General features: G+C 40.2%; 2 protein-coding genes across 5 annotated transcripts in view; both read left to right on the top strand.

The window, feature by feature from the left end:
• cacna1ba (calcium channel, voltage-dependent, N type, alpha 1B subunit, a) overlaps window positions 1–9,732 on the top strand; it is a 156,738-nt gene extending 147,006 nt beyond the window's left edge. For all 4 annotated transcript variants that reach the window (XM_051422242.1, XM_051422244.1, XM_051422240.1 and 1 more), the window contains 2 exons: window positions 329–546; window positions 3,285–9,732. In XM_051422242.1, the coding sequence (XP_051278202.1) occupies window positions 329–546; window positions 3,285–3,839 (773 nt within the window). In that variant the 3' untranslated portion in view covers window positions 3,840–9,732. The remainder of the gene's footprint in view (window positions 1–328; window positions 547–3,284) is intronic.
• Window positions 9,733–10,965: 1,233 nt separating this feature from the next.
• Window positions 10,966–27,166, top strand: part of si:dkey-61l1.4 (collagen alpha-1(I) chain) — a 71,230-nt gene continuing 55,029 nt past the window's right edge. Inside the window, exons 1-3 of the mRNA XM_051422254.1 lie at window positions 10,966–11,188; window positions 26,025–26,166; window positions 26,822–26,980. Coding sequence (XP_051278214.1) covers window positions 11,086–11,188; window positions 26,025–26,166; window positions 26,822–26,980 — 404 coding nt within the window. The 5' untranslated portion in view covers window positions 10,966–11,085. The remainder of the gene's footprint in view (window positions 11,189–26,024; window positions 26,167–26,821; window positions 26,981–27,166) is intronic.

Here is a 27,166-nt window from a genome sequence, read left to right as displayed (position 1 = left end):
TCACGCCACCACCCCTCAATTTTTATCAATTATTACCAATGATAGGGTGAGCAAAGTTCAATTTAAGTGAATAAAGGTCAGCAGAGTTGCATCAGCAAAATCTTGTTTATTTTCCCTACATAAATCCCATTAATTTGTTCCACTCTATATGTTTAGATTCTAGATTCCTGTTTCTAACTGAACTGAAATAAACGCCTTGACAGGAAGACTGGCACTCAAAGCCCTACTGAACCAAAGTCTACACACCAAAAAAGTCAAAGGCCAGGCTAATATTTAAAATACAGAAACATTACCTTTCACCCTCCAATACTGTCCTCCCCCTCCACAGGAGCACCAGGAGAGCCAGCATCCGACCCAGCTGCCCCCAGAGAGCGAGCCCACGACCGTGGACGCTCCCATGAGAGGAAACACCATCACTCCTCGGCGGACAAGCAGCGTTACTACTCCTGCGACCGCTACTGCAGCCGGGAACACTGCCACACCAAATCTGCCACCGCCAGCTGTGCCGCCTCCCCCAGCGAGGGGCAGGAAACCAGCAACAAGCAGGTGGGAGGGCAGACGCGTGTAGAGTAGGGCCAGACGAGTCTTTAGAACAGGTAAAGAGGATGTCTGAAGTGTTTTCAATGAGTTTGGAGTTCACATGACAGTGTTCACTATGTTTGGATTCTCTTTTCCCTCAGAATATCAGTCTGATCAGGATAAAAAAAAAAACTCTATTTAAACCAAAGGTAAAAATAGTAAAATAGTCCTTTAGACCTGTGTGCAACTTATTTAAAATGATAACCTTATAATCAGCTGAGTCTAGTTTCATGTACTGGCAGAAAGACCAGCAACAGTATGTGGACTGCCCGTGGTAACAACACTGAAAATGTGGAGATGATTACAAATAATGAGCTTTGATCTGATGTGATAAACCTTATCACAGTTTAATAGAACATGACATTTCAGTTCACAAACACTCACTGAATCAGCTTTACAATTTTGTTTAAGTGGCTTATGTATGTAACCAATTCTAATTCTGCTTGCATATCAAATAACAAGCATAAACCTAAATTATATGATATAATATTGATTACTCAGTTGTATTCAATTATCAATACTTTATTTGTCCTATTGAATTTAACTTAATTAAATGCAGTTCAGTTTCATTCAAATTAATTGAATTCAATTGAATAATAAATAACAGTAAAACAACAGAAAATGTATTACATTATTCAGAACTGTTGCACTGGGTGACATGTTCCACACACTGTAGTTTATTTGGACTCATTCCAACAAACATTGTCCTGCTGCCCCAAATGTACTATTGCCTCCTGTTTGAGTAACATTTGATAAAAACTACTACGTTTTGTTTTTAAAGAATTACATCTTCAGTAGGAACTAACAGACCAACACAATTGACCTCATGAAACATTTCTGTATTCTCAGGGCCCAACACACTGAAAGTGTCTGACCCACAAATTTTAACCCAACATGCACCAAAAGCAGCATACCTGTAACGCTGTTTGTGCGCGCTGGGTCATTTAAAACACCAGACACTTTTAGTGAATTTGGTTAATAAATTTATATATATTATATATAAACAGGGCTCCAGACTAACTTTTTGCATTGGTTGCACTGGTGCGCCTAACTTTTTTTTTTTAGGTGCACCAGCACAAAATGTAGGTGCACCCAAATTTTTCATTGCGTTGCCTTTAACGGCGTAAGGTCACCTTTTTATCGCTCTCCATAACTTTCATATAATGTGAATGATTTTTAAACAAGAATAAGGTGTAGAGAAATGCTTGTCTTTATTTGAAGCACAATTATATATAAAAAGAAAATAAAGTGTTTAAAGTGCTTCACTGAGCTGAAATTGAACATTTCAAATTAAAACACTAAGCAAAATAAAACATTTCCAATTAAAAGAGGACCTGATTACTACTACCTGCCACTGAAATGCAGCTGGGAGAGGGGCCACTTTCTCTACACACACGGCATATCGTGTGTTTTTAGACATGTTATGTTTTTTTAAAGGTTCGATACGAAACGTTGTTGACCCGCTCACAAATGCACTATTTCCGGCCATATTCTGACCGCACTGCTGACAGTACACGCAGTGCATTGCGTTACGTCCTTTGTTGTACCTCAGCCAGGGAAATTGTTTCAGCCAGTCCTGTCTGAAGGAATATATTTTGACCTTTTTAATTTGGGTCTCGGAGCCGGGCTCTATCCCAGACTCGGTTGTCTCCTCCTCTGGTTCCGAGTCTGATGCTGTCGCCGAAGGGCCGGGGCTCAGCAATTTTTAAACACACACAATTTAGCGCAGTGAACAGGACCACAGCCAATCAGAGGCAAAGACCCGCCCGAGCTCTGTCTCTTATTGGTTTAGAACACGATATGATCCTACCATGAGTGTGTGAGTTTGGTCATAGGAGAACACAGAGAGATGATGCGCTTGCGAAATAAATGTATGTTTTCACCTGGGCAGCGTCAGGTGCACCAGTGCGACCTAGAAAAATTATTAGTCGTACTCTGGAGCCCTGATAAAGCATAAATTGCTTGTTTCAGCAATGAGATACCATCGTTAGCATAATCTACGCCCCTAAAATTGGCAATGCAGTTTATAATTTCAAGATCTGTTTAGTATTCCTATAATATTACTGCAGCAACGCATTTGGTGGGTTTAGTAGCTTTACAGTCAGTTTAATATACTCAATTCTTGTATATAATTTATAATTATGTATATAATATAATATAATATCTATATATATATATATTCCCACAGATACTTCTTTCTTTGTCATCTGGATTGTTTTGTACCTTCTGGCTTTATCCAGCTCTTACATTACTGTATATCATACACATCCAGCAGTGCAGCCTTAGAGCAGCATTGTACAGATAGTGTGTTGGATGCAGACTTTGTTTACCTTTACTATTACTGCGACCCCTCTGCATGCTCTTACTTTACTACTACTGTCTCCTCTGTCTGCCTTTAGTGCAGCCTCTCATGGCCTTTCACTTCTTTTCCCACTTTCTCTTTTCATCATTTTCCATCCATTTTGTCTGTCTGTCGTTACCTTTCCATTAGTGCTTGTTCTTTCATTCTATCTTCTCTGTTTGTGTTCTCTCCTTCATTTGTTCTCTGTCATCTTTCATGTCATCACATATCACATTTTGGTGTCTTTCCTTTCCTTTCCTGCCACCGGTGGCCCTGTCCCCGTTTCCTTCTGTTTTCCTTTCCTCGCTTACATATTTTCCTCATCGTTCTATCGTTTCAAATTGCTTGTCCAATTTTCATCCAGGGCAGTGGTTGGGTTAAAGGCAGCCCAGTGGCACTGAGCTCCAGTTCTAGCACGCCAAGCCGCGGACGTCGGCAGCTCCCCCAGACCCCCCTCACCCCGCGGCCCGGGGTGGCCTACAAGACTGCCAACTCATCCCCCGTGCACTGTGTGTCCAGCCAGACCTCTCTGAGTCCCGGCCGGCTGAGCCGCGGCCTGTCGGAGCACAATGCTCTCCGTCACAGCGGCTCGCGCCACTTCCCCTGCCCCGTCACTCGTATCAGCTCCGAGCCCTTCCTGGGCCAGGGCCACGACGAGGCCCTGGGCAGCCTTTACAGCAGCCTCCGGGACCAGCTGGACGTCTTCCAGGATGCTGCGTCAGTGTCACCCAGCCCCTGTGTCGGACGCTCATCTCGGACCGCACTGCCTCGCATGATGGGAGCCCTGCTTCCCGCTCCGCAGCAGAACCTTGGGGTGCCTAACGGGTACCACTTAAGCTTTGGGGGCAGCACCAGCCCAGGCTCTGGCGTCAGGGCACCCAGGTATTACCAGGAGGCAGAGGAGGACGAATGGTGCTAGCATGGCTTTAAACCAACCTTTTTAATGCATTTTTGAGGAATTGTGATGAGTTTTATCATCTTCTCTGAAGGCTTTAGTTTACATTGTCACTGTGTGTGTTTAATACCGTATTTGAATCCTAACTTGGAGAGCTACGGTTAGGGAGAACATCTAAACCGGGAGAAAGCTTGAAGTGATTTGAATGTGAACAAAAACAGTGTCATCTTTATTAAAGAGCGCGTAGCATTATGAAACAGAAGAGTAGACTTTTTGCCAATGTCAGATGTCTTACAGTAGCTTGATTTGCTTTGACTTCAGTGCTTTTCCTTCAGTGTTTAGTTGACACCACCATATTGATCCTCAAACAGCATTACATTTTAAGCACAGATTTACATTTAGGTTGATAATATCTCCTGACTTTGTAAGAAAAGGGAAGATCCAAAGACATTTTTGGGTGATGTAGATAAACCACCAGACCTGCTGTGTGTCATTCAGTCTGTATTCCAGGGAAACAAGTATTTTGCTGTTTCATCCAAGGGTGATTTCTGATTACTGAGCAGTAGGCATGGGATGATAATTTTTTTTTACGATTATCCTTGCCAAAATAATTGCAATTCACGATATTATCCAGATAATCATCATAATATGCTTAACAATCTAAAAATAGCACTAGAACATACTGGAATCACTGCCTTACAAAGATTTTTATTGCATCAAAGATAGGACATTATCTCTTTAATTTCTCTATATATCTCCAAATATATATACCTTTTTTTTTTAGGGGGATACAATGGGCAAACCAAGCCCTCCTTTATGGTGACAGGCTTAGGGTTTTGGAATAACTGCAAAGATGCAGCCTCCCCCTTGTGGCAACTGACAAATAAATCAGGAAATCTATGTTTATTATACACTTATAAGCTTTATTTTTTGTGAAGAAACTAGGCTCTTGCGCTGCACATGCTGCTTTGCTCCAAACAGGATTCTTTGAGGGGGGATACAGGGGAATCTTAGCAGCTAATTTTGGCTTAATTTTGCCAATAGCTATTTGCAAAAACTTAAGAGCTGCATTTATATTTTTTCTGCTATTTGGGGACAGCACAACAAGCTTCAAACACAACCTTGACATATTATCACCTTATAAAGTTGATAAGGCAAACATGTTAGCAGACAGTTGCCTAATTGCACATAGAGCAGACATAAAGCAACAAATAACATCCTTTTGGAGTTGTGTTTCTGACCACTTGAGAATGTCCAGTAGTGTCTTTCTCTCCAATAGGGCTGTGTATTGGCAAGAATCTGGCGATACGTTCACAATATAGTGGTTACAATTCAATATATTTCAAAACTGTTAAATAGGGGATATATTGGGATTTAAAAAGAATCTAAGATTTTATGCAATCAGAACAGTGGGATCTGCATTTATATTTATTAGTCACTGTAACATCCAACATCACAGCCCTCAGTTTATGTTTACAACACTGCTATCTAGGGGTTGGGGGTTCAAACACACAAATCAATACTGTGTTTTTGAGGATCAATACTAACACAATATATCGATATTTTCTTACACCCTTAGTCTCCACCAACTCCTGAGACAAATATCTGTCTTTTTAGCTGCTAAAGGCTCCACTATGTTCACCAGCTAGTCTCCAACTGTGTCTGTGTGCTGAGCAGGTAGAGAAGATGGGGTTGATCAGAGCTTTTTACCTAAAACAGCTGCCTGCTGCTAACCTAACGGCTAAAGACAACACCACGCTCGAGGTGAGTTGTGCTCTCTTTATCAGCTGGTTAACAGACCACATTATCATTACAGCCAACAGTGCAACATACTGTATAACAGTGACTAAAGTTACTTATTGACAGTAGCTGAAGATTTGAATTGCGTTTGAGAGTCAGTATGGCAGTTTCAACAGAAAGTGGTGGCACTGCGAGTCATTGTAACAGGACAAAGAGCAGGTCAGTGTAATGATAGTTCAAAATGTTGGAAAACCTCAAAGACATTATGACACTGTACAAACAGCTGTGTTGTTCTTTAGTTTAGGACTCTACCATTCCATGATGATGCCTAATCCTTTATGACATTCCCTTTGTGTCAGTCGAACAGATGAAGTGCTGTCACACAGACAGCGGTGATTGTTTTGTGTGTTAAAATGTTTCTTGCAAACTTCAAGAGCGAAGCAACGCATGGCAGTGAAAAGTACCTGACTGACTAATTTGTTTTCTATAAAACTTCCTTGTAGATGTTCTCTTTTCATTGTGTGCATTTTTTGTATGACTTGGGGAAAAAAACAAAGTTGTGTTTTACGTGAACTGCTTACGGTTTGCCATCGTTTTCAGGTCTAATGTTTCTTAAAGACTTCTTTGCGATGTTTTAAGACAAAGTGCCTATCCTTTTAGATATACTGTAGAAAAAGATGCAATGTCAGCTGTTTTCTAATGCATCCACACTTGAGTAGACGTTTGGTTCATTGTGTATGTAGCTCTGCAGGAAAACATGTTGTACAGAAAGCCTTATCTGCGAGCAGAGAAACGATGCCTACGCTTAAAAGACAGGAATGGAAAAAAACCTTCTGAAAGTCGATTATTTTTGTTGTTTTTGATAAACCATAAAACCATGTATGGGTGAGGGAACAAGAATTAACATTGTGGAAGCTATGCGAGCATTTAACTCTGAAAACTGCATAAATATATCAATCCAGTTACATTAATGCCAGTAACACAGTGTGCATGTTTAGATGCTATGACCACCTTGTAGAGTTTCTTTTTGTATTTTTGGTGAGGATATCACAGGGCGAGTTGGTCAGCTGGAGTCTGAAGGGGTGGGGGCGTGCACTTTCTGGTTTAGGATCCAGAGTAGCAAATGGGGATCCAGTCTGACTCTTTATGGATATTTGAGTCAATCCAGGCCCTGTCTGTGTGTGTGTGTGTGTGTGTGTGCGTGTGTGTGTGTGTGTGTGTGTGTGTGTGTGTGTGTGTGTGTGTGTGTGTGTGTGTGTGTGTGTGTGTGGATTAAAAAACTAACACTGGTAAACTTCAGCTGTTATGGATGTATTTTTACATTTCTGGGTCCAGTTTGTTGTTCTGTGGTGGGTTTTTTTTTCATACTGATGGATAACTGGCAAAAAATGTGTGTTGTAATGTCATTCCAGCAGCTACTGTAACATGGAGTGTGACAGCAGGAAATGTTACAGTGATCTGATTCATTCACATAACAGGCTTTGGTGTCAGAATGGAGAAGGTTTTTTTTTTTTTTGTAAAGCTGCTAGTTTGGACCAGGGTTCAGAATCCACAGGGAGGAAGCTGATTGTAAAAGAGGCAGAGTGACTAACTTATCCACCCACATTAGCAACAATAGCATCCTTAGCTGTGTCCTAATTCAATACCACATACAAACTCCAAGCGTATGCGTATGTATTCTCAAAGATATCAGTATGCACACTAAATCTGCTTGACTCTTTGGTGTGCTGTTGATGGACTGCGATGCACTACTACTCACAGCTGTAAACAGACTTTAAGAAATTAGGCTTGAAAATGCTTGAGGAGGATCATAGAAAACAAAACAAAGCCCATTTTGCTCTCTTTCTTACATGTAATTGGCAGTGTCATTCCAAATTCTCTAGTGATGCACGGGTATAGATTTTTTCAGCTGACTGATAACTGATCTTTGCTTTGTAAAAAGAATAGTTCATGCACACCTGGGAGTATGAAAGGCTAAATGTAGGCTAGTGAGCAAAGATCGATGATTAAATATTCCATAGCTCTGATTGAAACAAATCTGACCTTATATTGTTAAAACAACAAAAATATTTTGCATAGGAATATTGGCCTGATATATATCGTGCATCCCTAAAATTTCAAATTAGTACGAAATGGTAAAGTTGTTGTATATTATCTGCAAAAACACAACTAGATTCGGGATTTTAAAGCTTGTAGGTTAAAAATGTATGATATGGTTTGGTAAGGACTGGTTAAACATAGTTCTAAAGACTTGTGGGAGATATGTACAGAGTGGGATATATTACGGTGAATAAAATCAACTTGTCAGTGCTCTCCTGTGGACAAACTATGTAATGGTGACACTATCTTTGGGATTTCTCTACTGACATTTCTTGTGATTTATTGACCGACCTGAGCTAATATCAGTCAATATATCCCTGTACAAACTGTAAACTGTCAGTATGTTGTAAGGTCTTAGGACACAGCTATTATGTCCACATACACACTTTTGATTGAAGGCAAGGAGTTGATGCCTTTCACTGGGGCTTGTTTCTGGGAAATGTAGGAAATCCCTTTAGAACTGAAGCACTGTATAGGTAGGAGATGAGGCAGATGGCTCAGCTGTATAAACAGCATTACATACTGCTTTAAAGGTTTTAAAATAACCAAATCTCATCTGGCTCTGTGAGACAGGACCCTCTAAAAGAAAAATTACAAATCACAAGCAACTCCTGAAATGTATAATACCACAGATTGATATCTAACAACGGCCAGAAGTGGATCTGACAGTTAGTGGAGGATTACTTGCCAACACCTGCCCCTTCTGCCTCACTGATCTCTGCTCACATTTTGAAGGAGGAAATTCTCTGGCTGTTGGATTTCTAAAAATACATCTTCCCAACATCTATCAGTGACAGAGCTCTGGAGGACTGTCTGTCCATGCCTGAAACTGCACTCTGCTCTAGACTGGATATGTAGGCTGATCTACACAGAAACAATATTTCTGATATGCAACTTGCTTGACACACGACTGACGTCCATATCAGATTGTCATTTGTGAAATCCATTGCTGCGCTTTTACATGATGGCAAACTGCAACACGCAGGAAAGATTTTAACCTTTTCAGCAGCTGATTGGCTAGAAGGTATCTGTGGAGCATTTCTTGAGAGGAGAGGGTAGTCGTGGCGGGGTGGGGGGGCTTGTTCAACCACAGCGGCACATACCACAGAGGCCAGGCACAAGCTGAAAACTCAAGAGTAGGGCTATGCAACAAGACGATCCCATTTCTCCATCCATCCTGTAGCTGTACATGCTGGTCTCTTCAGATCCAGGCTTCAGCATGATTGTGACCAAATGTTTTTTAGAAAATGCAATGAAAAAAAACACGCAAACAAAAAAAAAAAGCATAAAGGCACAAAGTGTAAACAAGAAACAGATTATTTAGAATATTTAGGATTACAGCAACTTTATACGTATATTTGCATGCATAACATTTACCCACTTCAACAATGTCAAATGAAAATCCCATGGCTCTACATGGGAGGTGTGTCCTGTTAGGTCACAATAAAAGGGTTTTCATAAATCAACCTTGAAATGATTCTTGTTGACAAAGACAGGAACACATTCTTCTGCAGATAAATGAATTATTTTAAACGTTTTATCACACTACAGCAAAAAACAAAAAAAAAACATCAAAACAGCTGTACCTTCTTTAACTATGCGGCCTGTGTATTGTGTCAAAGGAAACTTACCTGTGCCCGAGTCTGGACCAATCGGCCACCAAACATTACAAGCGATCCGATTTCTTGATTTCTGCATACCATTGGCAGTGTAGATGTGGCTTTTTTCTTGAGAAAATACAAATGTTTGCATGTTCTAACAATGTATGTGCATGTAGAAAACTTAGTACTTTTAGATACCATGTGTTATTTTGATGTTGATTTTTAATATTTGATATAAACTGTGGGGTTTGTTGAAAAGAGAGAAATTTCTATTAAAACCAGTATTGAACATTGTTGACAGTTCCACCCCGTGCAGCAGAGCTGGAACATTCCTTTCTTTGGGTCTTGGGATTCAGTGAAATTATTGTTTGCCTGATTTTATGTTTCATGGCCAGACTTTGAATTCTGCAGTTGTTTCTACATTAAACATTTTGTATGAAGCAAAGCTCCTTGAAATAAAAAAGAATGAAATGAAACTGCCTTAGCTGAATGATTTGAGTGTTTATTGAATCGGTTGTCTGATACGTTCCTTTCACTGTTGAGTGCAGATGTGTTGTAAAGCTCCAGAGAAAAACTTGAGGTAAGATTATTACAGATTAACTACTGTTTGAACTTTTATGCTGAAAAAAAAAAATGTTGTGCCCACTTGTCTGGCAGTAGCAGAACCAGTTGACAGAATGTCACAGAAATCACAACGATACTCCAAGGCAGGGATGTGGGCAATGCCAAAGGCTTGTAATGTGGGTGGGTAACTGATATGAAAGTCAATATAATGTTTATATTTGTATTCTGCTAGTCTGTTCTGCAAGCGTCTTTTTGTTCTTCCAACTTTAAAAACTTGGGAACATTCTAGCCTATAGGTCACAAATGAAGTCAAAATGTCCAAATTTAGGCCTGTTGAGAGGGTCCCTGTTTGCTGACCTTGTGGAGATGGTGCCCCATGTACCAAGGCTGAGTGTAACCCTTCACCCTTTTCTATTAGAGCTGTCCTTTCAGAAAATGTGATCCTATTTGGCATATGGCAACAGTGTTGGAGCTAGACCTCACTGCTGATATTTGTCATAGCAGGAAGCTACAGAGGATCATTTTACCTGGGTTAAAATTAAAACACCATTTTATTGCTCAGAATATTCTGACCATAATTGCAACTAATTCAAACTGATAAAGTGAAACATGTTTGTTGAAATGTCAGTTTGATATTGTGAAATAATTTAAGAGCCTTCTTTTACAGTCTTCAGTATTCAACAACAGTCAGTCAATGAACAAAATGAACAATTTGCATCGATTCCATTTGTGATTGTGCTTTTGTTCATATGTGTGACTTGCTAAGAAAAGCTAACTAGCATCTTTTCGAAATCGACCCCGCAGTTCCCCAGTGGGCGGGGCAAGAGAGCACCAGGTCAGCATCATTAAAGTAATTGGTCCAGCGCTCAGTGAGAGGAAAGATAGAACAGAATTACAACAAAATAAAAGCATACACCTGCTGGTAAAACCTTAATTCATGTTTGTTTAAACAAATGTGAGCGTGTATATATAATGTTATTATTGTTCAACCTATTTGGCTCATCTGCTTTTCTCTAAAGTGTTAATTCAATATTATATTCACAGCATAGTTTTTGTTTTGAAAGTCTTGACCGGAAATTAGCCTACGAAGTCTTAGCTAGCTTGATTCCGGCGGCGGGGAGTGTCAGTCCATCACCTGGTGATGGGAAAGTAACAGCGGGACTGCTAACGACAACCAAAGTAGACAAATTAACGATTTACGAACTATTTTAACGATGCGTGTTTAATGTTCCACCTCTGTTAGACTGTTTTATTATCCTGCGAACATGTTTTCAATACGTAAGGTCCAGTTTGTGTTGGTCTGTGTGGACTTACTTGGATATGCTGTGATGCCTTTACATGGACACACATGGAGTTTTCAGCGGACAGGTAAATAATTATTAATATACTGTAATAGATTTATTTTTGGCTGAAAGAGATTATTTAAATATTACAGACAACCTTCATTAGTATCATTAGTAACACCTGTGTTTACCCTACTATTTCTTTGCTCTTTTAGTACCCAAGGAACTACAACGTTGATGATGGTCACCCTGTAATATTTATTACAGTAATATAATTTGTTTGTTGGGAAAAGGAGATGGGTCACTTAATAAATTATTTTCTACTCTTTTTCTTGTATTTTGTGTCTGAGCTCTCCTCACAAATGCCCAAAAATGTTTAATGAAGAAGGTGAATGTGCAGACGCTGTCCTATATTCTGATGTTGACTTGTAGTACCAGGTTCTTCCACTGAGAGCTGCTGTTGCAGCACTAAAACACCATCTGCCCCTTCATGTCTGTTTTAATATGTGTATTTGGAACATTAAATAGTATAGCAGCAGTTAGTAGAGACATTTTCTTTTCATAATGCACCATTTCAGGAAGTATTAACAGTAAACAGTGTTTGCCCTCCAGAGCCCTCAGGCTCAGTCAGAGCATTCAATGATAATTTCACAATTTCAAGTTTGTGAAAGCTTTAAAATTGATTAGTTGTTGACTATTAAAGGTCCAGTGTTTAGAAATGGAACATAGTATTCATAGATATGTTTTCATTAGTGTATAATTACCTGAATATAAGACTCATTGTGTCTTTGTTACCTTAGAATGAGCTGTTTTTATCTACAGACGCTACAGGTTGCCTTCCCTGTTTCTACATTACAAAGTAGTTGCAATCACCGCTAGATGGCACTAAATGCCACACACTGGTCCTTTTAAATTAACGATTGTTGATGATTAATCATTAAGTCATTCTTAAGAAAAAAATTTCCCCAATGTGAATATGTACTGCTTTCTGTAGTCCTCTATGACAGGAAACTGAATATGTTTGGGTTGTGGACAAAATAAGACATTTGAGGATGTCAGCTTGGAAAACACTGATCAACATTTTCCCCCATTTTCTGACATTTTATGGACCAAACAACTAATGGATTGATTGAGAAAATAATCAACTGATCAATAATGAAAGTAATCGTTGGTTGTCACCCTAGCACTGCTGCTGAGGGCTTCGGGTGAACTTTGAGCCAATCATGTCACTATAAAAAAGGTCCAGGGTGTAACATTTTAGGAGGATCTTTTGATAGTAAAGGTTGCTGGCTTAAACAGTATACATATATTAATAGATAATAATATGGGAAAAGATTTGCTGTTTTTCTGATGCACTTTTGTGGAACTGGTACTGATTGGTTAGAGTACAGTCTAGTAGTCTTTTTGGCAGTATGGCCCCACAGTATACAGCTCGATAAGAGTACGGTATCCTTCTGAAGCCCAATAGAGAATTCATAGAGGTATCTCTCCTGAGGGAATTCCTCCTGTGGATGTCTGACATGCAGACAGTGTGGCGTTATCAACCCTGTTGTATCTGATGTAATGTTTGAAGCAGACTGGGCAGAAAACTGATCTGTGGGCTCTGTGTTCTCCTCTCATGTCACATCAAAGTGCCTACCATCAGGCTCACTGACAGCAGGTCAGGGCATCTATCCAAGTCTGCGCTGAGTGCTGACGAGCAGACGGGCAGTAATTAATGTCATTCACCTTTCATAGCTGAGCCATAGGGGGAGGGAGCAGCACTGTATACGTCTGCCAGCTGACAAATAAAAAGTATTAAATGAAGCCAAGACAAGATGGACTGAAGGGAAGACTGCGCTGTATTTATCCTGGATTGTCAGTGTGAGCAGGCAAATATTACATCATACATACATGATAACACCAAGATCATTACATTTAATCACTTTATAATCAGTGGCATGAAATCTATAGGAAGAAAATGTGAGTGTTTCAACTCTGTTTTACTCTGTCGTAAAAACCCAACACTGGATCAGGTCATGAAAAGTTTTCAAACAATAATGATAATAATAAAATAATAATACATTTTATTTATAATGCCCTTTTCATCAAAAGATCTCAAAGTGCTACAGGTTAGAAACAAAAAAAATGAGCAGTTTTAAAAAAATAAGAAAAGGAGAAAAGAATAAAAAATAAAAGTTTTTTTTTTTTTTTTTTTAAAACATCTAAAAGGGACCAAAAGCTTTGCTAAAAAGAAATGTCTTAAGATCCTTTTTAAAACAGTCAGTGGATTGTGGTGCTCTCAAGGTGTCAGGGAGGGCAATCCACAGACGTGGAGCAGCAGCACAAAAGGCCCTATCTCCCGTGGTCCTGAGTCTGGTTCTGGGTATGTGGAGGAGGTTTGAGTGAGTGGAGCGGAGGGAGCATGTTGTGTTTTGTGGGTTGATAAGTTCTTTGAGTTGGGGGGCATGTCCATGGATGCATTGATGTGTGAGGAGAGAAACCTTGTACTCAATCCTGCTGGAGACGGGAAGCCAGTGGAGTGAGTGGAGAATGGGGGTAATGTGCTCATGTTTCCGCACTCTCATCAGGATCCTAGCTGCAGAGTTTTGGATGTACTGAAGCCTCTGCAGACTCTTGCCAGGAATCCCAATGAGAAGTGCGTTACAGTAGTTCAGTCTGGAGGAGACAAAGGCATGAACCAGCTTTTCGGCATCTGAGAGGGAGAGAATGGGGCGGAGTGTGGAAATGTTCCAGAGGTGGTAGAAGGAGGTCTTGCATAGGTGATTTATATGGGCTTCAAAAGTGAGTTGGGAGTCCATTTTTACTCCAAGATTTGTGACTATTGATGAGAGGGGGATGTTGGAGCCAGAAAAGATGATGCTGTTTATGGATGATGATTTGGTCTGGTGAGGGGTGCCAACCAGGATGGCTTTGGTTTTGGAGCTATTGAGTTGAAGGAAGTTGTGCTCCATCCATACCTTTATCTCCTCCAGACAGGTGGTGAGTTTAGATGGGGATGACTGTGAGGGTGGGGTTGCAGTTGTGGCATTTACATAGAGCTGTGTGTCATCGGCATAGCAGTGGAATGAAATTTTGTGACGGCTGATGATTTGGCCAAGGGGGGTGAGGTAGAGGATGAAGAGGATGGGGCCAAGGACTGACCCCTGGGGGACACCGCAAGTGACTGTGTGTGGATTTGAAACAGTCAGTGTTGGGAAATCTGCCTTGCAGTGCAGCAGTGTAGTGATTTTTAAAAACATTTCAAGGACAATTAAAGAATTGAATGAGTTGAAAAAGAATGTACGAAGACAAAAACTTTGTAGCCCTGCTAGCACCCAGTGACTGCAGTTCCGCATTACACCCCAAAATCTGAAAGCGTTAGAAAAGACATACAGATTCAAAACCTTGAGACACAATAAGATGCCATTCAATGTGAGTTAAAATTCAGATACATGCTATCACAACCCACCAAGACTCAAAAGCCACTGAGCTGCATGACACATTAAGTTGAGCAGGTTCAACTTGTAAATAATCTCTGGCACATGGGTTTGACAACCTGGAGACAACCAATTGTCCTTGTTTTAATTCCTTCCAACTCGTACACAACATAACTACATACCAGTACTTCCAATAAAAGAGGAAAACCTGATCACACTTGTTAACACATAGCTTTGGAAATGAATTGGTATGCAAATATTAAGGTCCTCAATATCAAACCACAAAATGTGGCTCTGGCTCTACACGCTGTTGCTGCCTCTCTGATGGCTGATATATTCGTCCAATTGCCCAACCCTATTGGCTTCCAAAACAGTTACAAATCATTGTTGACTTAGGTAGGTTTAGGGAATGATCATGGTTTGTGTTAAATTAAGTACCCTGTAAAAGTTACGGAAGCGCCCTGGTCTGGGTTAAAATTACTTGGTTAAGGCAGGAGGCGGTGGCAAAAAGCTGCAGTTAAGTCGGAAAGTTACCAGCAGCCTTCAAAGACTAAACAGGGCGTCACAGAAATGTTTACCTCCTGTTAGATTTTTAGGCTCTTTTATTGTCAAAACTAAGAGCCAATCAGCGTCTAGATCAGGCGACCGCTAGGTATTTCCTGTCATACCCTGGGTCTTGCAGTCGGTGGAGAGCAACTGCACTGACTGGCTCTAAAAACTGAGGTTATCAAGTCAGACATTAATCCAACCGGCATGCATTGTGCAGCGGTCGCTGGTTTCCGATTCTGCACAGACCCTCATCTTGAACGAGCCTAATGTCACCTGACTTGTTGCTCTCCTCCCGTCATCGTTACTTTGGCTGCTTAAGGGGATTATGACCTGAACATTAACAGGTGTCGTTTTGGGGCACTTGCTGAAACGCCTGAACACACCCTCAAGTTTCAGGCTCATGTATAGGGATGGGAATTGATAAGATTTTATTGATACCAATACCATTAACGTTTCTGCTTATCAGCAAATTTGTTTTTGGCAAATTCCTTATTTATTCCTGATCAATTTTCTGTGCGGAAAAAGGTAGGCCTACACAGGTTTTCAGACAACACAGCTGTTTGTATTTACTGTTTTTATTTTATCGAACAATGTAGGGTTATAGTAGTATGACTTTGACTCTATGACTCCTCCTTGTTGCAAGTCTCAGCAGTGTTGACGCATGAGTTTGATGTCATTGTTTTGCAATGTGTCATTGATAAATTGATAAGCTCGATGGCAAACGATTTCAATGCATCTGAAGGATTTGGAACTGGTTCTTGATTCACATCCCTACTCATGAGAGGCTAGTAGCCACTTTAAGTTCATATGTGGGTAAATGTCACATTCGTCCTATGCTCATCTCTCCCCCCTCTCTGAGACCCGGCTTACCACCTCACCTTCTATTGTGGTCAATCAGAACACCAGTAAACACTTTTACCCTGCGACCTGGTTGGACAACATGTCTCACGAAGTAGGTCTTTTTGAGTGTACCCCAACCTTTGTGAGAAAGTTCCAGCAGTCCTTGCTTTCCTTGCTGGTCGTTGACGCATTGCTTCTGTGATTTTTTTGTTTCTCTGCTGTTTCAGAGCCTTTGTCAATGATGCCTTGCCACATAGAGCTTGCTTCTCTAATGTACCAATAGCAACTCCCATGCTTTTCTTAGAAGTCTTCAAGCTATTGTTAAACCATAAGCCAACTGGATGTTTTCTTTAGCGGCTGTAGCTCAGAGGCAGAGCGGGTCGTTCTTTAATCGGAAGGTTGTGCGTTTGATCCCCGGCTCCTGGTGCCACATGTCGAAGTATCCTTGAGCAAGATGCTAAACCCAGAATTGCCACACTTGCCCAGAATCGCTCCCGATGCCGTGTATGAGTTAGTTTCTGTTGGATGGACTTTGCCATCACTGAGTGAATGTGTGTGAAAGGGTGAATGTGGCACGTAGTGTAAAAGCGCTTTGAGTGGTCGGAAGACTAGAAAGGCACTATACAATTACAGGTCCATTTAGCTCATGGTAGAAGATGTTTTAGGAGTTCATGTGGAATATGTCCACCCTTTCTGACCTGCAACTTCTTTGAAGCAAGGTATGGATACTCATCATGTGAGCACAGATGAGGACATCAGTATCAGAATTCACATCTTACAAATTGCTCTTCATGAGCTTTTGAAACTGATTGGGACCGTGAATATCCACGGTAACTCTATTTAGTTGCTAATAGGGCTGTAACGGTTCTGAACCGAACCGTGGATTTGGTGAATCGTTACACCCCTAGTTGCTATGCAGTGTACAAAGTACAACATATGAGCATGTAATGTGGGGGAAATAGAAAAGAAAAGGAAGTAGTTTTTTTTTTTGCGGCTTCATTAATCTGAGTTGTAAGATGCAGGCTATCATGGAGAATTGACTAATAAAAGAGTAATCTCCCAGCTTTACTTGAAGCTGACCCTGACAGCCGTCAGGCATTGTTTTATGCCAGTCCTAATGTAAACCTTCCTGACTTGAGTTCTATCACTGTTGCTTTGTTTTTTGGTCTCCATCCTGACGTCAGTGAATCGGCTTCCCAAACACATGACGGGAAACTCCTGACTAAAAGCTTTTGTATCTTTCAGCTAAGGCCCACAGGCCGAGGTTTGGAGACATCCAAGAACAACAGCAGGCTGAACCAAGGTGCTGAAAGGGGCTTTATGTTGATTTCTTAATAGATGACTGGGCCACGGCACTAACTGCTCTTCAGGAAACACCAACATTCTATCAGGCGAACTCAGATGGAGTAATTTATGCAGCTCACTTGAAGTGGACAGGCATGACTGTGCCAACTGGTTCTTGCTGCTTTAAGAAAACAAAATGTCAGTTGATGCAGGTTAGCCCAGACTGCCTATGAACTCTAACATCACATCACCATACTTCTCCAGAAGTATAGCTCACATATCCTTAGATTCCCCTGGGGTAACCCTTTTCTGTGGTGAAAGGCATATCGCTTTACTTTACAAACAGTGGGTCGATGAGTGTGAAACAGTTTTGGCACTAGGAGAAAAAAAGCTCTCTCTTTTGTCCTTATGTTGAGAACATGTGTGACCGTTTCACACCGTTCATACGTTAATGGGTACGTGGACATCTGCAGACTTGCACGTGGATGTGCACATGCTTGTATACATTCTATAATCCAGGGTCTGTACACAGAGCTCTTTTTGTATTTGTGTCTCTTTGTACTTATGAATTATAGAGATGTGGATAGTGGCAGATCTGCACTGTTATTATTTTATTATTATTTTTTTATTTATTATTATGTACATTAAAAAACTTTGGGACAATGGCTGTTAAGTCTGGTAGTTGAAAGTATAATTAGGCACAGTTCCTGGACACAACCAACAGACCAATGTTTCCATCCGCAGAATCCTGCTGCTAGCGTGACTGCAGATGATATTTGCTTATCTGCAGTCATACTATAGCTTAGAAATGTCATTCATTTCTGAATTCAGCTAAACTGAACACTTATGAGCTTGGAGAATATAAGAGATCTGAGCCTTGCAGAGTCCTTTAATCACCCAGAGATTTACATCATCTACACTTTATCTACACTTCACAACTACAGCATTTTAGCCAGTACACAACAGGTCTATAATCAAGTTCAGCAGCTCTGAAAATAAGAGGATATCCTGTCTTTGCTGCGGGAGCAGCCTGTATATGTTAAACATGAATGATCTGTATTTAGTGATGTGCTTAGTTCCAATCTTCAAAACCTGAGCTGATAGCAGCAGGAGGGCTTTATGCTTCCTGCTCAGTCCCATTTCACCATGGCCTTGATCTTTTTGACTGACGGCTCTCCTGATGCATGGCAGTGTCTGCTGCTGTGGGCTCTGAGCAGCTTATAGTCAGCAGGAACTCCTGGCACCTCAGCCTACCTGTTGGCAATGTAAAGCCCTGTCGGCAGCCGCAGCCTGGAATACACATCTTAACACACTGATCTACAAGAGTCAGCTCCTCTGTGATGAGATTGCATCACAAGTTGACTCTGAACGGCTATACTGCCATTAAAATGTGCAGAGAGTCAGTGTTCAGGAAAAGTGGGTATCTGAAAGATTATCTTTGTCTGGTTTGGTCACTTTTACTCAGCTGTCTGTAAAACCTGCACTGGAACCCACTTTACTTTTTACTGGAATAAAAGCAGAGGGTAGAAAAAAACAACAATATGATTGGTTGAAAATCAGTTTGGGTAACTGAAAGAGCAGCGCTCAAACAGAGTGCGACAGTGATAAAATAGAACATTAATACGGGGAAAAATTACAGCCAAACAGCATTCCCTTTGCTTCTTAATGTATGTAAAAAGAATGCTTCAACTGAGAACACAAGTCCAATATAAAATGACAAAATGAAATCACACAGTCAGTGAAATTGGCTGACCACCTTAACAAACTTTTGTTTCATCATTTAGATTTCCTCTTTATTTTCATCTCCACCCTTATCACCTGTAGCTGGTTGTAGAAAAGCATGTACATGCATGGTCTGAAGTCTGTGCTAGGTGTACATATCCTCACAGTGCTAGTTCATTTGTGAGAAATGTATTTATGTGATTTTGTGTGTATATGTTGTTAATCCATCTGGCCCCCAGTCTTTTATTCAGGTAAACATGGCAGCTAGGGAATGAGACACATTTATCTGTTTCTATATTTTGCTTTTTCTGCCAATATCTATTTAGCAGTTTGGGTGGAGTCAGTAACTTTTAGGTCACAGAAGTACAAACAGACACTGTAATACCTGTAGAGACTGAACCTTTGTTGCTGGTTTCCTCAGTGATTGCATATGAGATCGTTTTTGAGCTAGGTTCTTGTTAAACATACTGTCAAATTGGGCGCCGGTTAGCTCAGTCAGTAGAGCTGGTGACCCATAGACGGAGTTGCTGCAGTGGCCTGGGTTCGAATCCGACCTGCTGCGTGTCATACCCTCTCTCTCTACCCACCTTTCCTGTCTATCTTCGGCTGTCCCTATCTAATAAAGGCATGAAAAGGCCAAAAAAACAAAAAACAAAACATACTATCAAATTATATTTACCATTTGTTGACGCAGTGTTATTGGCTTTGAATTGTGCTAGCGTAATGTGTGACATGTTGCTGCAAAAAACTGCCTGCACAGTGTATTATATGTATTTATGAAATACAGAGAATGTTAGAATGTTAAAGACATTATTGTTGTGTTGCTACAGTATGTAACATAGGTTGCATAGGTTGAAACATGGCTTTCTCTGTTTTGTCTTTTATTGTGAAGCTCTTCATCTGCTCTTGAAAGGGGTATTATAAATAAACATACTTGTTTCTAACTACAAAGTTGCATAGTGTCATATCTGATAGTTCAGGCTAAAATTGTAGAAGTGTTGAGTTACTGTCATGTTGGGTCACCCCTTCATGTCTCAATATTATTCTTCTGGGAGGGGAAATGAGGAAATATTTTAGGGTCAGTCTCACTGAAGGCAGAGAATGTGGAGAATTTGGAAGTGAATGCTCTTGCACCTTTATCTGGGCCATTAGGTTAAAGTTAAGTTTAAAATATCAAATATCAGTCTTTCATTGTCATTTCACCATATATACAGCATTTATATACATGAAATGAAACTTGTCCACTGCATTTGACCCATTCTATATACATATACATCCAAGCCAAGTCCCTATAGACTGAGCTACTGCCGCCCCAAGTTAAGTTAATGTGGGTGAACAACACGTGTTGTTAACATTATATCAGGAGTGTGTTTGGGGGAAGAGCTCTCATCTTTTGATATTTCTTTGAATTATAAATAATCCAACTGGCAAAATAATGATTATTTCCAAAGTTGGCATCTTAGTTTTTTGCATCAGGATGTTACGGTTTCTGTTGATACTTGATATGCATGTTCTTTGATCACAGAGCGAAGTTACTAAAGACCGTTCTGTATGACCCCATCACAAATATCATGTTACCTTCCCTTCAACAAAGAGATTTCTGTTTACACAATGTTTTTTCTCAAACATTATGAAAACATATTTTTAAATTTGGAACCACAATTTGAGATGGCAAATAGTAGCAGAGGAGTTGTATCCCCCTTCATTTTCCAGTTCTGTTATCTTTTAGAACAAACCACAGTTTACAAAACACAAGACTTACTGGCTAGTTTTTCCAGCTTCCAGTCAAAATGACTTTAACAATTTGTCCTTTTTTTGTGTGATTTTGTGTTGCTGCTCAAATGTTGACTGGACATGTACTGCGGTGGACAGTGTTGTATATTGCATTCTGTTGTACATTTCAGTCTTCTGAGGTGGAACCAGCTTGCAGCACATAATACTAAAAACTAGGGAGGCTCGATATTGGCTTTTCTGCCGATCTCTCAATTTCCGATACCGATATCACCCGATACCGATATATGCAGGCTTTTTACACCAAAACTGTTAGGTAACAACATAACATATCTCCTATTGTGGAATTAACACATTATGCCTCATTTTATTGTGATGCCCCACTGGATGCATACATAAATGCAACATGGCTTTCCAAATGTAAACACTGTGTGCAAAATAAGAGAACAACTTCAACTTTCATTGTATTAATACTGAAAAGAGCGCTAATGCTAAGCGCTGGCTAAGCGCTAGCTTTGGTTAATGTGTTTAATTGTATTATGCACCTGAAGGAGTGCTAATGTAAATTCTAAACCAATTGTTAGTTTGGTTAAGGAACAGCTCATAGCAGGGTCAAATATTTAAGGTGCATTGCATTTATTTTGTGTTAATAAATTAAATCATTCAGCTTTAAATTGTTAGTTGTCGGTTAGCAACCAACCAGTCTAGCTGGTAGCTGTTGTTGTTGTTATACGTCATCTAGCGCGCGCCGGTAAACGTCCCATGCTGCGTTCATGCAGGCTCAGAAATGCTGAAGCCTACAGAACAAACATCGGTTCTAAAAACCCGATACCGATAATTCCCGATATTACATTTTTTAGTGAATATTGGCCGATAATATCGGAGGGCCGATATTATCGGACATCCCTACTAAAAACTTTTAGCAATGCTACTTTAGCAATTGTATGAGCAACTTTACATTTTATTCCTGTAATACTCAAAATGTTAAGATTAAAACCAGACTCCGTCAGATGGTTTAGAGGGAAAACATTTTCCATCAAGTCTCTCCAGTTCTGATATAATTGATGCTAGTTGCATCTACGCTAACCTCTTTAGCAGCCGCCATTGTTGACACACCTAGCGTTAAAACACGCCCGTATCTCATGCTGTGGCTGTCAGTAGTTTTTCACAGGATGCTGATTCGTCAGAACCACTGTGGCTGGACACAAGCAAATAGATTGAAACCTGGCAAGATGGATTCTCACATGATCTCACGGGTCCAGCAGCCTCACATGGTCTAAACTGGCAGTGTAATCACAATAATGATAACATTTAATATACAGAACATACATATTATGCATTTATAAGAACATGTAGAGATGAACAGAGACATGTCAACCCCATTTGAAGCCAATGAGTGATTTTTACCCCATTACTGCTACTTGCCTCCCCCATAACATTAGCTCCTGCTGGCTGACGAAGTTTAAGTTGGTGTTTGTCCTTCATTCTCCATCATATCAATCCCACTGGTCAACCAAATCACAATTTTGGGGCTTTTTAAAGAAACGTTGGACACTCAGCTGCGGTGATATTTTGCGATAGCTCGGCTAATGATGGCTAAAGCCAGCTACACAGTGAGGTCATGCATGTGGATTACTGCGACTGCTAATTAATATGAAGGCTGGTCACCAACTGCACAGGGTTATACAGGCTATACTACAGGTGGTCTGCATTTGGTTATTGACAGTGTTGCATGTGAATAACATTATTAACGTTATGGTAGATTAACTGTTAAAATGATAGACGGCCTTCAGATTTATTTCCGTCATTGTTTAAACATTTCAGTCAGTGATTGAAAATGTTGGGTTAACCGGATCCCTTCTCCCAGGTACAAATATGAAACAGAGCCTTTGCTGGAATCCTCACCATGCTACCTCAGATGAATCGAAGTTAAATGAAAGGGCAACACTGAGGACAGAAAGGAATCGCTCAAAGTTTTCGGTCTGAACATCTACTAACACGAGTTTTGTGCTCAAGTCCACCGTGGTGTTGCTCTCTGGCAGCTCCAGACACACTGTAGCCATGAAACTGTCAGTGATTGGCTGGGCTCCTGGGACAGAGTTAAGTCCAAATTTACCTCTCATCTTCTATCAACACATGGAGTCCAGATGCCAGTGTCTCTGCTTCCACCTGCACACATCAAGTCAGTCTGTCTGCTTTGAAAAATAACACCTTTCCATCTGCGTTTCTGCCTACTGCTTTCTCACAGCGTACAGTAATTGGACTCAGACATTTTTATGACTTAGGAATGCAGCTCAGGGTTCATTGCAGACCTTTCATCGCATTATCAGAGCCCAGTCATGTGTGACTGGAGTCTGGTGGAGGAAGGATGAGAAGGACAAATGCACTGATTGATGAACTTGGTGTACAGGCAGACAGGTGACTAGCAGGTCCATCACCACACATACTTCGACTAAAAAAGATACTTGGCCATGACATTGCAGGGAGAACATTTATTAATGTGACTGTGTGATTACAGTTTTCCTATTATGAATCTGAACCATTGACTGCTGGGTTCAGTCCCTACATGCATTATTATTAAGTCTACTGTATGTAAGACAGATAGTGCTTTAAATTTTCATCATCCTCCCCATCACTCTGCTTATTAGGTAGGCCAAGCTGACATCCTCAAATGTCTTGTTTTGCCTACAACCCAAATATATTCAGTATACAGTCATAAATGACCAAAGAAAATATTCACATTGGAGAAGTTGAAATCAAATCAATTAAATTCAATTCAATTCAATTTTATTTATATAGCGCCAATTCATAACAGAAGTTATTTCAGGACACTTTTCAAATAGAGCAGGTCTAGACCGAACTCTTTATAACATTAAATCAGAGAATTTGTAAAAATGTTTTCTTAAAAAAGGACTCAAAATGATTAATCGATCAAAAGAGTTGTCGATTAATTTGGACTTTCACAGTGGCGGGGCTTCTTCTGCTCAGAGGAGAGACAGCGGTGGAGAGCTGACATAGCCACAATGAATGTAATGTATGCAATAGATTTACAGATGACAAAAATACACTCCTTCAGGTAACTCAGTCAAAGGCTACACCAAAGCAACAAACACTGGAAAGAGAAATTCAGCTACCATGCCAACATGATAACAGAGGATTTGTTATTTTATACTTTATTTTGTAAAAAAAAAAAAGAAAACGTATTAAGAAACAGCTTTGATGCAAGCATTTAATTTAATAATTTTCATTCAATGCAGAACTATTTAATTGTCAAGCATATACATAGAATTGATTTTAGGTATCTGATCGGGACTCTGTGTCGGCAGATACCTAATATTAAGTGACTCATGAGTATACTAAGCTTTCATACTAAAGACTGTAATGGCATTTTTTGAGAACTTATACAACCCTTTGACCTGGTTATTGTAAAACCATACACAACTGTTAAAGAGGCTGTAATATGCATATAACCTTTAGCCCTGTTTCTAACTAAACTCTATGTCCAAGTAAACAGCGGGATGTTGAGACTTCACTAAGAAGCCAAGGACATGATCATCGCACCACACTATCTGTCTGTTTACTGTCCCAGAACTCAGGAATGTGTTACTGTGTTAGGGTGATGCTCCAACAGGGATAAAACCATACTGCTTCTTCCAATCGGGGCTCTTTCGGACTCATGGATGACTTGAATAAAACCTTACAGAAAGACAAGATCATACTTTGTATGCCTTGTTAAACAAATTGCCACCACAAAACACTGTTTGTTCTTAGATTTCTGTCCTCAGTTGGACGTACATAGTATTTTGTCTTGTGGCTGATGGATCTCGGGGGGAGCTGAATTGTTACAGATAAATCTGTTGAAGTTCATGATATTATATACTGAGGTGGCTGGTAAAGGGACAACCAGCACAGCTCATTATTTTTATTTAGCTCCGGTCAGTTTCATTGCTGCAGGCTCTGCTGATCTTTTCACTAGCAATACATCCTTACCGCACTGCTGTGAAACTAGAAGCCAGTATCTGCTGGGGGCAGCTGCAGATGTTCTCTCAATTGAACATGTGTTCAATTCAGTCATCAGATCTCTGTTCACCTACTCTCTGAACTGACTGGTGATGAGTTCTTGGAAACTTCTCCGCTGGCTAAATGTATCCTGTCTCACGAATTTCCCAGTTTGCTTTATGTTCTGTGCTGCTGGCAACAACTTGTGGCAGTGTCCAGGATAAGAATTTGGCTTTAAAGCAGAACGGTCACGCCAACATATAGAGTCACTGATAACTGATGGACCTGTTTTCTCCATGTCCTCACTGCCAACAATGAAACAGATCTTTTTGACACTGCACACACAGTTACATGCTGTTTAGTCCTGCTGACTGTTGAACTATGGAGTTCTGAGCGGTAGCCATGCATGTGTTTCCTTTCTCCATGGTTGTTATAGTACTGCTGAGCTCTAGCTTATTCAGTGAGAAATGAATGGAAGCTGCTAAAACTTCATCAACCCCTACTATGTGTATTGAGTTTCATACCATGGTAAATAACTGCATCAGCTCTACAGCGCTGTGTAGCCAAAATTCAGGGGTTAGGCTCATACAACAATAAACACACACCAAGACTGTATGCATTTAAACATTTACAACATTTAGAATACTAACAGGGAATCTCTCTTCATGTGGTAGTTGGTTAGTCTTCCCAGGCTTCCATACTCAGTGTACGGGTAGAAACTGATTATATGAAATCGGGGTTATGTAATCAGGTTACAAAACTTAAATAACAATAATCTACCTGATTACCTTTTGAAAAGTTTGTAAAGTATACAGCAATTAAAAAAACAAAAATCATAATAACCAATGCTCTGTTAACCTTCAGTGGTCTATGGATCTTGATAGGGGAATGGGATCAATGTTTGAGATCAGAGCTGCCACACAGCGTCTAATCGCAAGTCAGGAACATAGCACCAGCCTACATCTCCCATCCCATCAGTCCATATCCCATGTCCAGACCCCTTAGATCCTCCGATCAGTTGATCCTGATCATCTCACCTTGCCAGTCAAAATGCATTGCAGCACTTAGACTGTCAGATCTTTCTCATCTATTGCCACAGTATAGGTAGTATAGCTGTATAGACATGTACAGACATCCTGATTATATTTTATAGTAGGAAAACCACAGATGTTACGAAATTTAACATTTGACTGCTAGAGAACAGAAGGACCACAAATACTGTTTCTGGCCACCTGAAAAATATACATCTAACATTCTCATCTTTGATCTCTAGTTTGGTCTCAAACAGCTCGTGAGAACATTCTCCATCTTTAACGCATCAGAAGCACCACTTAATCCACCATTTACCACTTCAGTGTTATTTTGGTTTCTCAACAGAGAAAGTGGATTTGTTACAGTGTTTCTCCAAGATGGTGGCCACCAATGTGTCCCTATCAGTGGACAGTCTGAGATGTCCAACTCTCCAAATCGGCCTTTATGACAATCTTATGATGGCTACACAGCAGGCTTTTGGATCAAGGTATTGTTGTTTTTCTGTGTGTGTCTGTGACAATGATGATGAGAATTAAAAATTTGAAGGAATAATTCAACAAAATATTCACTTTCTATCTATGAGTGAGATGAAAAGATGGATGTCAAACTCATGTTGGTGCCCAGGTACAGAGCTGCAGTCAGGACCTGGGTTGCATAAATGAGCATAAAGACTGGAAGCAGGGGAAAACAGCTAACCTTGATACATCCAAAGTTAAAAAATACACATATCCACACTTCTTAATGTTAGCCTTTTCGATCTTGTTGTTTTGTTTCTGTTTTTCTGAAGATTTTTTTTTAGATCTGAAACAATGAATCAATGAATCCATTTGTCCACTGAAACAGAATTAAGTTTGTCAAGCAAATATGATCGCCTTGGGCTCTGGGAAATTTCTGATGTTTGAATGATCAATTAATCAAGAAATTGGCTGGTTAATTGGTGATTGAAATAATAGTTAGTTACAGCCCTAAAGGTGTTGTTAGGTGTAGTTCTGAATTTTGGACTGAGCTAAGCTAGGCTAACCACATCCTGACTGCAGCTCTGTACTTAACACGCATAGGGATTTATATAGATTCTTCATATTTGGGTGTAAGTGTAGATGTTTTGCTGATTGTGTGTGTGTGTGTGTGTGTCTTTCCTGCAGGTTTTCTGATGAGTTCAGTATGCTGATGAGGCTGCGCAGCTCTCAGAAGGAGGAGAGCAGTGTGTTGACTCTATTAAACGCCCAGCATCACATCCACCTGCAGCTCCGTCTTAGCCCACATTCACTAACCTTTATTTCCACCCAACACAGAGAATACGAGTATGTCTGACCCCAAGCTAAACAGTTTTCTGCTGCACTATGATGTACACACTGCACAGACATGAATATAGCTAAAGAGCTAAAAACATGTTCCCATATCTCAGCAATTACTGTGCTTAGTGCAAAGTCATCATAACTGTAGGAAATGATGGCCAAAACTAAAAAGACCCACTTGTAATAAACAGG

This window comes from Dicentrarchus labrax, unplaced genomic scaffold (assembly GCF_905237075.1).
Source record: "Dicentrarchus labrax unplaced genomic scaffold, dlabrax2021, whole genome shotgun sequence".
NCBI lineage: Eukaryota > Metazoa > Chordata > Actinopteri > Moronidae > Dicentrarchus > Dicentrarchus labrax.
The sequence above is the reverse complement of the archived record's forward strand: the minus strand, read 5'-3'. Positions and strand labels throughout refer to the sequence as shown.